The 13,901-nt window shown below is 53.1% G+C and overlaps 2 protein-coding genes across 3 annotated transcripts in view; one reads left to right on the top strand and one right to left on the bottom strand.

The window, feature by feature from the left end:
* Positions 1 to 2,373, top strand: part of NSF (N-ethylmaleimide sensitive factor, vesicle fusing ATPase) — a 96,672-nt gene extending 94,299 nt beyond the window's left edge. Inside the window, exons 20-21 of one of the 2 annotated variants that reach the window (XM_074162988.1) lie at positions 202 to 257; positions 854 to 2,373. In XM_074162988.1, the coding sequence (XP_074019089.1) occupies positions 202 to 257; positions 854 to 872 (75 nt within the window). In that variant the 3' untranslated portion in view covers positions 873 to 2,373. The remainder of the gene's footprint in view (positions 1 to 201; positions 258 to 853) is intronic. The other variant, XM_074162987.1, reaches the window with a different exon arrangement.
* Positions 2,374 to 6,462: 4,089 nt separating this feature from the next.
* The window catches only part of WNT3 (Wnt family member 3), a 51,780-nt gene continuing 44,341 nt past the window's right edge, over positions 6,463 to 13,901 (bottom strand). Inside the window, exons 3-4 of the mRNA XM_074162990.1 lie at positions 8,933 to 9,198; positions 6,463 to 6,942 (exon numbers count right to left, since the gene is read on the bottom strand). Of these exons, the coding sequence (XP_074019091.1) occupies positions 6,463 to 6,942; positions 8,933 to 9,198 (746 nt within the window). The remainder of the gene's footprint in view (positions 6,943 to 8,932; positions 9,199 to 13,901) is intronic.

The following is a 13,901-nucleotide window of genomic DNA, read 5'->3' as shown; positions in this document are numbered from 1 at the left end:
TAATGAGCTTTTTCTCTGGCTGCAGCGCTGTATCGGCGCTGCTTCGCTGCAGAACTGGCCAGGCAGGGTGTCCTCTGGCCAGGCTGATGATGGGCAAAGCAAACACACACCCACAGCTCCAGTTATCTCTGTGGCTTCATCCTCCTGGCTGCTGGGAAGGTTGTGTGACATTAACAGAGATCTCTTTTGTTTGGTGTTTAGATGGACCCTGAGTATCGGGTGAAAAAATTCTTGGCTCTTCTGAGAGAAGAAGGAACGTAAGTACTTTTAATTTTAAAGCATTTTTTGAAGTTCCCTTCTCCTCAGGAACAAGCTTCTCTCCGAGGAGAAAGGGCGGTGCAGGGTATCTGATCTCGTGGTGGCCCCCCCGCTGTATGGGGTCAGTTCTCCCTCCAGCTGTGTGCCAGTTCGGGGAGCGGGGAGGTCCTGAAGACTTTTCAAGGATCCGCATGCTTGAATCCTCTGCTTTTCTTAATTTACCTGTGACTTTAACATCTAAATGAGATATTGGACCACAGTTTGGCTTGCTTTAGCTAAAGTGAGTCCAAAGAGATTCTGCTAGAGTTAAAACCCAGCTGTTTATCTAAAATCGGGAACTTTGATTTCTTGTATTTCTCCTCTCTGAGAGAAGGATGTCCTACTCTTTCCCCTGTAGGTATCACAGGGAGTAGTTGAGCCCAGGCTTGAGAGTGGCACCTCCTAAAAAGTGACTTTCTAATACGTGTAGGGCAGTGCCTGTGCTGGGGAGCTCACAGCAGGGTCTGTCCTGGCTACATGTGAGCGGGTGCCGGTGTGTGCTTGATGCTTTCGTACGTGTGCATGCTTTCCTCATGGATTTGGCTTCTTTTGCAAGAGTTCCTACCCTAGACTGAAGGTGGACCAAGTGCAAGATCAACAGCTGGAAAAGTGACCAACCTGGAGAATATCCCCTGGGATCTTTACTCCTCTGCGTTCAACACACTGGACAAAGCGAAATGCTCCCCTCTTTCCAGGAACCCAATGTGGAATCTGCATGTTTAGTGCAATACAGTATCTTTATTCTTCGTCTTTAATATTCTGATGTCATGTGGAAGTGTCTCCTAGAACACTGTGCTTCTGTCTCTGTGCAGGCGAGGCTGCCTTCTCATTTGATTTTAGCATGGGGGAAATGTCCTGTACGTTTTGAAGCCAACGCTCACTTGTGTCCAGTTGCTACGATAGGAAAGAAATCCCCGTTTCCAATAAAACCTGCCAGTCTGTGGTGAAGGTATATTAAAGTCCCGCTCTGTGTTACCCTGATTGATGAACGCTTCCCATGTCATCCCACGCCTCACTGAACACCGAGCCAGGCTGATCCCCTGCAGACAGTGCCCAGGATAACTCAGCTCCAGAACCGCCCGGATGCTAATCCCTGCTTCCCTTTACACCCGGGTGCTGTGTGGCCTGATGAGAGGGACTGGCTGATGGCGTTAGGGACTGGGTGAAGGCAAGGAATTACGGGGATCAGAGTAGAGGGAGCTTCCAAATCCAGTATTTAAGGCATCAGAGCTTGTCGTTGGTTCGACAGCGGTTTTGGAGATGCTGACTGCAGCGTGCGTGCAGTGTGGGTGGCGGCTTTGGCGTTCCCCAGCCTCACTGTATCCCGTTTTTCTGCCGTGTTACCAAAGGTTGAAATTCCTCCTTAGAGATAAGAGGGGAAGCCAAGCTCTGCGGATGCACCAGGTGTGTATTGCCATGTTTTTGCACTGAAATAAAGGAATGTATCAGACTTTACTATGTGGTCCTTCCCCAAGAGTCACCCGGCATCGGTGGGGTGCTGTCGACGGTGACCGCGTGAGGCTCCTCCCCTCTGCTCCTTTGGCTCCACGCGTTTAATAAGGTTCGTGGAACATACCTCAATTTGGTGGGGCATGAAATCAAAGCCATTTATGAGATATTAGTCAGTGGAGCTTCCTGAGCTTGATCAGACGCGCTGCCAAGGGCTCGCAGCTCCTGCCCAGCGCGGCGTTCCCAGGGAAGAGGGTGCTTCCCCTTCCCCAGGCCCCGGGGAGAAGGTACCGTGGTCCTTCGCGCCGACCTACAGCAGGCGGAGTGTCGGAGTCACTCCCCGCTGTCTCTGTTCCTTTGGCAATGCTGTTGTGTTGTGATGACATTGCGAGTCCCAGTGGTGATTATTCCCCCTCATTTTGTGTACGATCTTGTGAATTTATTTGTTCCTTCCTTCCCTCTGCTGGTCCCAGCGACAGCAGCACACGTTAACTTATATTTCAGAGTAAATGATGTAAACCTTATTGTGTCTTTGTCCGGAACTATATTGATGAATAAATATCTGGTTTAATTGCACATTCAGTGGATTCAATAAAAAGCACAACTACTTGTGATGACCTGGGAGCCATCTGTGTCTGTGGTGCTGGTGGAACCCGGGGCTGTGTGTCTGCAGGGCGCTGATGCATGGCACGAGGACAGCAAGGTTGTTCCTGGGCTGCTGGTGGCCAGAGGGACGCTCGGTTGGTCCCTAAGCCTGGATGGATTGAGTATATCCCCTGCCTGAAGGGCTTGGCCACAGGGAGTTGACTGAGAAGAACCTCAGTCCATCCTAGAGTTTTCTGGACCTTGCAGTGCTGGGGAGGCCCCAAAGATGTCCCTGAGTGGTGTGAGCTGGGGGTATCACACTTAAGGAGGCCATGTTGGAAAACCAGGGCAAACTGGTGACATCCCAGCCATTCCAGCCTATTCCAACATCTCCCTCCAAGATGTTTCCTGCAGGTGGCAGAAGAGAATGACTCCGGGCAGCGCCTTCCCACCAGGTTTGCTCTGACACGGGCAAGAGTGGCTTTGTGGTGGGAACTGCATTGCTTTAAACAGTAAAGGCTGAATTCTCCATCCCCTTCCTTACCTTCTTGCTGCTTTTTCCTGAACCTTCTCTAAAATTGAGTTGTTAACGGAGGACACGTGTATTTCAAAGAGTTGGGATGGGTTTTGGGGGGATGGAGTGCGGTGGAGAAAGGCTCGGGATGAAGGACAGACACAGGGAGAGCTGCACTCAAAGCCGTTAAGCTCAAAACACTCCCCACGGCTGGAATTCTCGATTGTTGGGTCACAGTGGGTGGCTTTGAGGGTGTCCCTGCTGCCACCCAGCAGGAGATGGCTCTGGCAGAGGGACACTCTGCAACGTGGGGCGTGGGACGGAGCGGGGCACCCTCCACGCAGAAGCAGCTCTGTGTGTCAGGCGGCGCGTCCCGAGATTCAAAGGGACTGTGCTGTGTGAGCCGGGGGTCAGGGTAGGAATAGGGAATCTTATTAGAGCCCCTTCCAGTCCCTCAAGGGGCTCCAGGAAAGCTGGGGAGGGACTCTGGATGAGGGAGGGGAGCCATAGGAGGAGGGGGAAGGGTTTGACACTGACAGAGGGGAGATGGAGATGAGATGTGGGGAAGAACTTCTTTGCTGTGAGGGTGGTGAGAGCCTGGCCCAGGTTGCCCAGAGAAGCTGTGGCTGCCCCATCCCTGGAGGGGTTCAAGGCCAGGTTGGAGGGGGCTTGGAGCAACCTGGTCTGGTCGGAGGTGTCCCTGCCCAGGGCAGGGGGACCGGAACTCGATGACCTTTAAGGTCCCTTCCAACCCAAACCATTCTGTGACTCTATTATTTTTTTTTACACTTCGGACAGGTCTGTTTGAGGCCAGTGCTCTGGGAAATTGTGTGCACTAAAAAGCGTCATTAATGTAGGGGAGATGTTGCAGAAACGCCCACGAAATTACCCACGGACAGGAGAAGGTGTTTTTACATGAGAAGATCTGGATCTTTGTCCAAACCATCAAAGGGTGGTTGGTGAGAACCTGGGTGGGGGAGGACGGGGAGCCTGAACCCTGCTTGAGTCCGGGGATCCCGTGTTGGACGCGCGTGTGTGGTGGCACTCCATAAATAAAACCCTCAGCGTTCAGCTGTGAAATCTCCTACATTTCCTACATTTTACCCTTGTCTTGCATCCTCCTGGCTGTCACTGCGCGGGAGCGGCTGGGTGACAAACCACCGCTCCCGTCGGTGTCGTTCGGCAGGACTTAAAGGACCTCCGGGGGCAAAACCACACAGGCCGGCAAATGCGTGTTTTTGGTTTTTTACCTTCTCTTTAATGATGTACCAAAAAAAAATGCAATTGAAATATATTTTTCTCCAAATATATATATTTATATAATATATAATCTTAGTTAACTCAAGTATATACATTGTATAATAAATAATGCTTATAAAAAGAGAAATTTTCTGAATATAAAATAAAAAAAAATCGACCTCTACAACTTTATACAAAACTTTGGATACAGCAGATTGACGGAAAGAGATCTTCCCTTCAGTGCTAGAATACCTGGCTACAGTAAAATAATTACAAGGCAATAAATGTTCTATTTAATATTAAATACCTTTTCTTGATTAAAAAAAAAAAAACAAACAAAAAACAAACCCAAACAAACAAACAAGGGATTTTTGTTTAAAGTCAGGTACTTGGAGTCTGGCCGGACACAGAGTTTAATATATACTTTTAAATAGAATGCACATCAGAAGGCGGCTTATTTCTGAAAGGGGGGAGGGAGGTGCCGTGGAGCTCTCCTGTGTTTATCGTCTTAGGAAGCTGCTGCTGCTGCTGCTCCAGCTGCCTGCGCCCGGGAGCTCCTCGTCCTGCTCTGCAGAGGAGGGACGGGGGCGTCTGCTCCGATTCTCTCCAGCCGCAGGTTTGGGTGACAGGACCCCGCTCTTTATTGCTCTTCGCGGTGCCGCAGACAAAGGAGGGAGCGGAGAAGTCACAGCTTTAATGGTTTGGGCGTATTTCTGTGTGGAAATCACTGACGCGTGAGAAGCGGCATTGGAACGTGGTTATTGGTCCTCGACATCTGCAGAGGAGCCCACCAGGACGGAGATATTTGTTTTTTTAATTTCAAGGGTCAATACACCATGCAAACCGAAGCTCAAAACGAGGGGGATGTGGCCAAGGGAAGGGGCTGTTCCTGGGGAGCGGGTGGAGGGATGAGCGCTGGTTCCTCTGCAGCCGGATGGGCCATGGGGGTTGTGTGGTCACCCTGGGGCCAAATCCCTGCTAATGGTACGGAGCTTCTGCGCTTGATGTGGGCCCCTTGGGAACAAACTGCTGGTAACTCAGGAAATCCCATGGGAAGAAAAAGGGTCTGCCTGGGATTGTGCTGTCGGATAAAGGTCTCCCTTCCCTGTCTGCCGGATGGGCTGCCCAGGGCAGTGGTGGAGTCACCATCCCTGGAGGTATTTAAAAGCCGGGCAGACGTGGTGCTGAGGGACATGGGTCAGTGGTGGTTTGGGCAGTGTTGGCTTGATGGTTGGACTCCATGATCTGAAAGGTCCCTTCCAACTGAGACAGTTCTGTGAAGTGGTTTGAACAAATCTGTCTCTGCCTTGAGGAGAGGCTTGGACAGAGATTTCTTCTTGCCATGGCTTCTGTCTCCCCGTCCGTTGCTGATGCTCGGGGCTGGTGCAGCAGCAGCTCACCTGGTGGGTGCCCTGTCCCCAGAGAGACGCTCTGAGCTCGCCCTGGGACATGAAGTCATACTGGGGAACGATTAGTAAATAGGTGCTGGATGGATCTGCCCAGATCCTTCAAAATCCCCCTTGGACAGCTGTGTGGTGAGGAGGCCCCTGGAGTGGTGATGTGTCCCTGTGTCAGAGGTGGCCACCTCACCACATGGCGTCTGCTCCTTCCCTGGGCCAAATGCCAGAGGATCCACTCTGGGCTCCGTTTTCCTGCTGCCCTCCTCAGGGGGGGTCCTTTGAGATGATTCGGGGTGGTGGAGGGTAGACATGGCAAAGGGGAGGCAAGAGACAGGATGGGGTGAAGGGCACTGTTCTCCTGCTCCAACAGGTTTGTTTCTCCAACCTCATTTCCTCGCAGCAGGGGGAAGGAGCCCGGCTGGTGTGGGGACCTGGCTCCTTTCCTCCTCCTCCTCACCACGTCTGAGAGCACGATGGCCATGCCAGCAGGCAGGGGAGCCTCTACTTGCTCAGCTTTCATCCCATAAAATTCATTTCCACCTGAAACCCCATATTGACATCTACATGGGCCAGAACCGCAGAGGAGGACAGGTCTGGAAGCTCTGTGGATGCCGTGTCAGCAGCACATGGACTGGTGTGGCCGTGCCTCACTGGGACCTCTGCTGTCCCTGCTTCTCCACAGATGGTCTGTCACCCCGAACAGCCTGAGAGAAGCCAGCACACCAGGATCTCATGTGTCTGCAGCACCAGGTCAAGCCTTGGACCTCCTTGCGTGGGTGAGATGCCAAGAGCCTCCTCCGCAGCGCTGGGGCGGGCTGTGGGAAGGTCTGCCCTGACCAAGGGCACTGGGATTTTTTTTAATGCCATCCTCTGAAGTGTGAGGCCACCATGGGGGATGGGGGAAGCTGATCACAGGGTTGATGGACCCCTCGGCCCTGCTCTGGAGCAACCTCCCATCGGCTGGAGACCTCCCTACGCTTACTTGCAGGTGTGGACGTCGTAGACGCGTACACACTCCTGGCAGCTCACGTAGCAGCACCAGTGGAAGATGCAGTGACACTTCTCCTTCCGTTTCTCTGTCCTGGTGTTGTGGCCACGACCGCAGCACAGCAGGTCGCAGCCGTCGATGCCGTGGGAGGTGACGTTGCACGTTCTGTCCCTCGTCCCAAAGGAGCCCGTCTCTGGGTTGGGCTCACAAAAATTGGGGGAGTTCTCGTAGTAGACCAGATCCCGCTCCGTCGGCGGCTTGAAAAGAGCGTACTTGGCCCTGAGAGTTTCTACCCATCCCCGAGATTCCCGGTGCTTTTCCACCACCATCTCGGAGGCGCTGTCGTATTTATCCTTCAGGTAGTCACCGATTGCCCGGAAATCGGGCTGGGCCCACCAGCAGGTCTTGACCTCGCAGCTTCCCGAGAGACCGTGGCACTTGCACTTCAGGTGCATGTGGTCCAGGATGGTCTGTCCAGGGGAGAGAAGACAAGGTGGTCAGCAGAAGTTTACGGTGCCCGGCGTTTGCTTTCAATCGCCTGCTGTGGCTACCTGGGTCTAAACATCTGATCTGAGCTTGGTCTGGAGAGCGCAGGCTTGGGTGGTGCATGGGAGCCTGGATGTGTGTCAGAAACATCTCCTGGTGGAGACGTTGCTCTAGAAAAGCTTGGTGAGATGGGAAGCTGCTCTAAACATCTATCCAATCCCATCCAATCCCATCAAGTCCAATCTAATCCAATCTAATCTAAACCCGTGGCCCGATCCTTTCAGTGGGGTCCTCCCTGTCGTGTCTGTGTGGACAATCAGAGCCCAGAGAAGTTGAGGGCTGAGGATGTCTCTGACACACATGGATGTAGACTGAGCCCCTTGTCCTGGCTTTGCTAAAATTCCTTCATTTTATGCTCCAAGTCTGATAATTTGCACTAAGAAGTAAATGAAATTGTGAATCTAAGGACATGACGCTCTCTCATCCCCAGAACCCTCCTCTGTGTGGAGCAAAATAATCACTGATTTTTGTTAAAATTACTAGAGTTGGGGTGTGGGTTTTTTTACCGGAAGCTGTTGGTCATTAACACAAGTTAGAGATTCGAGCTTCTACCCTTCCACCTCTGCCCGCGGTCTGGAAAAGCGATATCTAGTGTTTGCTTCAGGCTGCAGCAGGGTTAAAGCGCACTGGGTTTGCAGGTGACCCAGAGCAGGCGGTGGCCCAGGGACCTGCTGCCAGCGAGAACAGAGTAGAATATTTGGGTTGAAAGGGACTGACATCCATCATCAGCAAGGAATCACTGGGTGGGGCACTGTTATAGTGGGGAACAAGCAGGAAGGAGCAGCTTGGGAGGAAAGTCCTCTTCACTGTTGACCTGAGGTCTTGGGCTGTTGAGTTGGGTTTCTATGCGCTGCCTTGGGAGATCAAGGCAAGTTTGCTGAGGACGCGAAACTGGGAGGGATGGCTGACACACCATCCACTGTGCTGCCATGGACAGGCTGGAGAGCTGGGCCCAGAGGAACCCAATGAAGTTCACCAAGGGCAAGTGCAGGGTCCTGCACCTGGGGAGGAATAACCCCCTGCACCAGTACAGGTTGGGGGTGACCTGCTGGAGAGCAGCTCTGCAGAGAGGGACCTGGGAATCCTGGTGGACAGCAAGTTGCCCATGGGCCAGCAACAAGCCCTTGTGGCCAAGAAGGCCAATGGTCTCCTGGGGTGGCCAGCAGGTGGAGGCAGGTCATCCTACCCCTCTGCTCTGCCCTGGGGAGGCCACATCTGGAGCACTGGGACCAGTTCTGGGCTCCCCAGTTCCAGAAGGACAGGGAACTGCTGGAGAGGGTACAGAAGAGGCTTCGTAGATAATCAAGGGACTGGAGCATCTCTCTGCTGAGGAGAGGCTGAGGAACCTGGGCCTGTTCAGCTGGAGAAGAACAGACTGAGAGGGGATCTCATCGATGCTGAGCAATAGCTAAAGGGCGGGTGGGAAGAGAATGGGGCCAGACTCTTCTCCGTGGTGCTTGGTGACAGGACAAGGGACAATGGGCACAAACTGGGACACAGGAAATTCCATCTAAACATGAGGAGGAACTTCTTTCCTGTGAGGGTGGCAGAGCCCTGGAAGAGGCTGCCCAGGGAGGTGGGGGAGTCTCCTTCTCTGGAGACATTCAAACCCACCTGGACACGTTCCTGTGGGACCTGCTCTGGGTGGACCTGCTCTGGCAGGGGGTTGGACTGGATGGTCTCCAGACGTCCTTTCCAACCTGACCATTCTGTGATTCTATGTTTCCCCCGGAAGCAGTGAGTGTTTTAGCTCTTCTTAACCCCCACCCATCTGTTTGGAGAGAGTGGAAATGCTGTGCCTTGAAAAATAATCCTAGAAAGCTCCTGTCTGGGCATTATTGTGGTCCCATTACATGAGGGGGAGCCAGACTGGGCCATTCACGCAGACATGGACACCCATCTCTGGGCACTCACCGTCCTGCCGGCCTCGTTGTTGTGTCTGTTCATGGCTGAGCGGGCGTCTGGCCGGTTCTCTCGGGCATCTGCGAATTCCCGGGACACCAGCACACCAAAGTCGGCATCCTCGCTGCATCCCCCCCATTTCCAGCCATCTCCCGGAGGTCCTTTGTGGTGGGAGTCGCAGCCGCAGATCGTGGAGGTGCCCTCGGCACAGGAGCGGGTCACGGCGAAGGCCACCCCTGCCGACGCGATGGCGTGGACGAAGGCAGACTCTCGCGTGGCTGGGAATAAAGAGAGTCCATGGGATTATCAGTCAACGTAACACTTGTGTGTTCCTTCCCAACCTCCTTCATCATCTACATCTCATGAACAAGCAAAAAGTTATTTCATTAATATTTTAATAAACATTTTCTGAATCAGGTGCTGCTGGCATCGCCTTTAGAAGCAGGCAGCAGGAGAAGCATGACTCCAGCTCTGTGTATCACAAGCTCAGAATTTTCCCCCAAATACGACAGTGCAGGATCTGATCCCACACGGGTGCCAATGGCTGCACAACACATCAGTAAGAGCATGAGGGGCCTCAGAAGAGAGCTACTGGAGTAATTCCTGGTTTGGAAACCCAGAGAGGGACTCCGTGCGTGGAGTTAATCCAAGCAGAGATGAAGAAGCTTCTGTTCGAGCTGAAATGATTTCAGATGATACAGGACAGACAAAGCCTAAGAGCTCATAATTGCTGTTAAATGTATCTAGACTGACCAACGTGTGACTCCTCAGCGATGGAATAAAACCAGGCGAGGGTGTGAAGACAACCTTGAAGTTGCTCATTAATTACTGAGCAATCCTGGAGGAAATCACAGCACTCAAGCCTCTTTGACCTGGTAGCTATTGACGTGCTCCAGGTACATGGCTGCCGTGAATGAATTTCTACTGGCCCAATGGCTGGAGAAAGTCCTGAAAGTGCTGAATGCTGAAAGGGTGAAATAAATTGCCCAGGATGCCTGGGTGGAGTGAGGCTGGGAACCGGAGCACGTGTGGATCCTCTGCCAAGCAAGAGAAACTCTTTCAGCTGAACAGAGGTACCTGGGCAGCAGGTGGGACAAAACAGAATATCCACGTGAAGATGGGTTCAAGATAGGTGCAATGGGTTTGCTGAACTGGATCATCTCTGAACCTCTGAACCATCACCTCTTCCACCTGTGACCATGGTGGGACCTCGGCCCTTGCCTTCCCTGGTCACTCTGTGGGGCCCTGACCTGGACTCTGGACACCAGCAGCAGGGTATGTAGAAGCCACCAGAAGCCATAAAGATGTTTACATTAGCTGGATGTTACCGTGACCTGGCTCTGAGAAGGACAATGAGACCAAGCAAAATGGCTGGGAAACCAGACCAGAACTGCCTGCTCTGTGCCTGGAGCCTCCCAGCTCCCCTCAAGTGCCCAAAGCCAGGGAGCTGCTGTTCTTCATCATGAACCCAAACCTCTCCAGCAGCCCATCACGCTGCAATACCTTCTTCTAGAGCATCAGGGTCCTCCCTTGCTCAGTGGTGGTTGCCGTAAACACAAAGAACACCTTACTCAGGGTGGGTTGCTCTGGGTGGAAATGACTGAAGCCCAGCACTGAAGCACACCTGTGAGAGGACAGCACGGGTGGCAGTTCTGAATAGCACACCCAATGCAGCATGGAGCGTGAAGCCATCAAGACACATTAACTTGGCCTGCTACACTCGGAGGAAACTTCTGAGATATTAGAAGCACACAATAGTAATACTGTGAGAAGACCTAGAAGACCTAGACCTAGCTTTAGAGGATGCAAAAGGAGATGACCTTGTCCATTTAGAGTGGTGGCACCTTCCTACCCTGAGGTCTGTGAGTTCAATGTCATGTTTTGGGGAGTCTTGCGCTCTATAAGTAAGTAAGTGGACAACAGACTCTCAAATAAAAGGGGAATTTCCTGCATTATAAATTTTGGTACGTTAACTCTTCAGGAGGCCGTTGTAGAAGCTGTGACATGCTCTGAACTCCAGCTCTGAACTCCAGCTGCTCTTTTTGCTGATGCTCTGACTGGTGGCTCTTCCAGCAGGACCACAGTGAACTTTTTTGAATTTTCAACCCAGACTAAAGCCCAGCCAATTTATACCCTTTGTTCCTGTGCTCACATTGGCTTTCATCTTCAAGTAGCTTTTAATGGCCCCTGTATTTACTTCATGGTGCTTGCAGAGAGCAAAACTTCCATTTTACTGTGTGCAAAGAGCCATATTTGTTAATTCTTTCCATAAAATGTTGTCCGATGCACTCATCAGCCTGGCTGCCCATCTCCGCATCTGCTCCTGGGTTTGATTCCTCTGTCCAGAAGGGTGAAGAGAAACAAACGCTCCCTTCCAGCTGAGGACTGGCTGGGGCTGAAGAAAAAGCAAGTCCTGCCACAGCTCGTGACGGCTCAGAGGGACCTCCTGCGTTAAGACACAGACTGACAAGTCCCCAGTGTGTGTCCCTGCTCAGCACAGCGACAGAAACTCCGGTCCCTGGGCTTGGAGTCTGGGTTCTTGCAGTGGCAATCTGGCTGCTCAGCTGCAGAGCTCTGCGTGGGATGTTTTTAAAGATTTCTTGGGGGTTATTTTTGTTGTTTTTTGTTGTTTTGTTTTGTTTTTCTTGGTTGGGGCTTTTTTGTTTGTTTGTTTTGTTGTGGTTTTTCTTGGGTTTTTTTTCATAAAGCAGTTTTTTACTATTTTTACTCATTTCGGAATCAACGGGAGTTTGGCCATTGACTTCCATAACGCTGTACTAAATACTGGCTTTTCCAAGCACAGTCAAGATAATGTCTTGGTCAGATTTATCCTTGGGGACATCTTTAGGTTCCGACCCTCTCTGGTTGAACTGTGCTCCCCGGTCTGCCACAGTCTGCATAAGCACAGGGTCTTGGTGAATGACACTGGAGGGCTTTAACCCTACGTGCCATCTTATCAAGATGGAGACTTGAGGTCTCTAAATCCAGAGTAGATGTTGGAGTCAACCCATGGCAGGAGACCGGAGAAGTGCTGAAGGTAGAAATGGCCATGGTGTCGGGGTTACCATCACTGGTGGATGGTGCCCTGGCTGCACTGCAGGAGGTGTTTCCAGCTGCCTCGTGGACCGAACGATCAGGACACTCATCAGTGGCTGGGGGACGAAGCTAGAATTTTCTGCTGGCTCAGAACAACGATGACCCTGGAGACCATCCTCTTCTTCCAGAGCAGAAGCCATGAATGCTCTTCTCAGCTGCCCCATGAATCTGTCGTCTGCTCTTGCCTTGTGTTCCGGGGAGGTCTTCTCTGCACCAGGTCTTGCTCCTTGGCCCATGGTCTTCTCTGCAGAGGTGGAGTTCAGCTTCCGAAAACAGGCATCTCAAACTGAGCTACTTTCACTCCCTGCAGGCAACGAAAGATGCAGCTCATGGGCACGTTCCAGCTGCGGAAACGCACATCTCTGCTCCGCTGCAGCGCGGGGAACTCGGGTCTAGATGCCCAATGTTATCCCAAACCAGGGGTGCTCACTCCTGTCTTTGCCAGTCGGACCGTGCTGGATTTCACTTTCTTTTAATTGCAACTCTTCCCTCCTTGCCCTTCCCACCTCTGATATGCCAGCAGAGATCCAGCCTCTACCTAACGAGATTTTGCTTAGATATCTATCACCAACCACTTATCCTGGGAGCACCGGGGGCTACGGGCCGCAGGTTGGAGATCACTGCTCCAACTGGAGCGTTTCAGCCTGACAAAGGCTATTTGGGTGGCCTGTGATCTAAAGCAGACGAGATTAGAGGAGCCAGTGAGCCCTTCTGGCCCCAGCCCAGGACAGCTCGGGTGGCAGAGGGGGAGGACACGAGCCGCTCTCCTTGCTGACGTCCCTTTGCTCTCTATCCCGGGGGTGGGGGGGTGAAAAAGCGATGGGCAGGAGATGGAGAGTGGCTGCAGGTTTTGTACGTCCCTGCGCCGAGCAGGGATGCCGGGACGGGAGCTGAGCCGGGGCTGGTGCCGCGGCCGGACAGAGGGGCGATGCTCGCCGGCCCCAGGGGATGCTCGCCAGCCCCGGGGGGTGGGATACACCCCGCTGGCCCCCCAGCACCCCCCACCTCTGCCCGTCCAGGAGCTCTCCCCACGATGGCGGGGCTGGGGGGGAGCCAGCCGTGGACATAAATGCCTCGCCTTGAAATTCTCCCCTGGGTCTGGGCGAGGAGCCGGGAGAATTTCCCAGAGATGAAATGCGGGAGCAGCGTTCCCAGAACCAGGGGAGGGGCTGGCGAGGGAGGATTAGAGCCGCCTTGACAGTGCACCACTGCGACTGTCTCCCAGCCAGGGCCGTTACCTGCTGGGACACTCAATTTGCCATTGTTCCCGCGGTGTCACACTGTATTACCAGCATAATGCGGAATGTTTCCGCCGGCCAGCGTACCCACGGCACAGAGCACTGGCATTCCCCAGGAGCACCTCGTAGCAACGGGGCAATGTTCCCCTGTCCTGCCGTCACCCTCCAATCCCGCCAGCCCGGCTGGGAAATCCCTATTGATGGCTCTCCCCAGCCCCCCGCCACCGGATCAGAATGGCTAAAGGGCGTGTGAATGCTGCAGCGATTTGAAACGACTGCGGCGCTGGGACGGTATCGCTCGCCCTGCCTCACAGTAGGGGAGGAAGCTTAGCTCTTTCTCATCGGTATAAGCTTATTTTTCTCTCTCCCTCTCTCTTTTCCCTCCCCCTCCCTTTAAGCTGCTGAGTTTATATCAAGACGGCCCCTGATCCCACACACCCCTGTTTAGATGCAAATGACTGCGGGTGTCATGGCTGAGAAAAGCCATGGGTTATCTTGGTGCGGGTCTGCCTTTTCACAGCTCGTGTCAGGGGCTTAGCCGAGCACACAAGGACCCCCGAAGGCAGCCCAGGCCCAGCTGCCTCTTCTGCACCTGGCCCCGCTGCCGTCACGCTCCTCGCAGCCACGCACGGCCAGACCCTGCCCGT

Source organism: Numenius arquata, chromosome 23 (genome assembly GCF_964106895.1).
Source record: "Numenius arquata chromosome 23, bNumArq3.hap1.1, whole genome shotgun sequence".
Taxonomy (NCBI): Eukaryota; Metazoa; Chordata; class Aves; order Charadriiformes; family Scolopacidae; genus Numenius; species Numenius arquata.
This window is presented reverse-complemented; position numbering and strand designations above follow the sequence as displayed.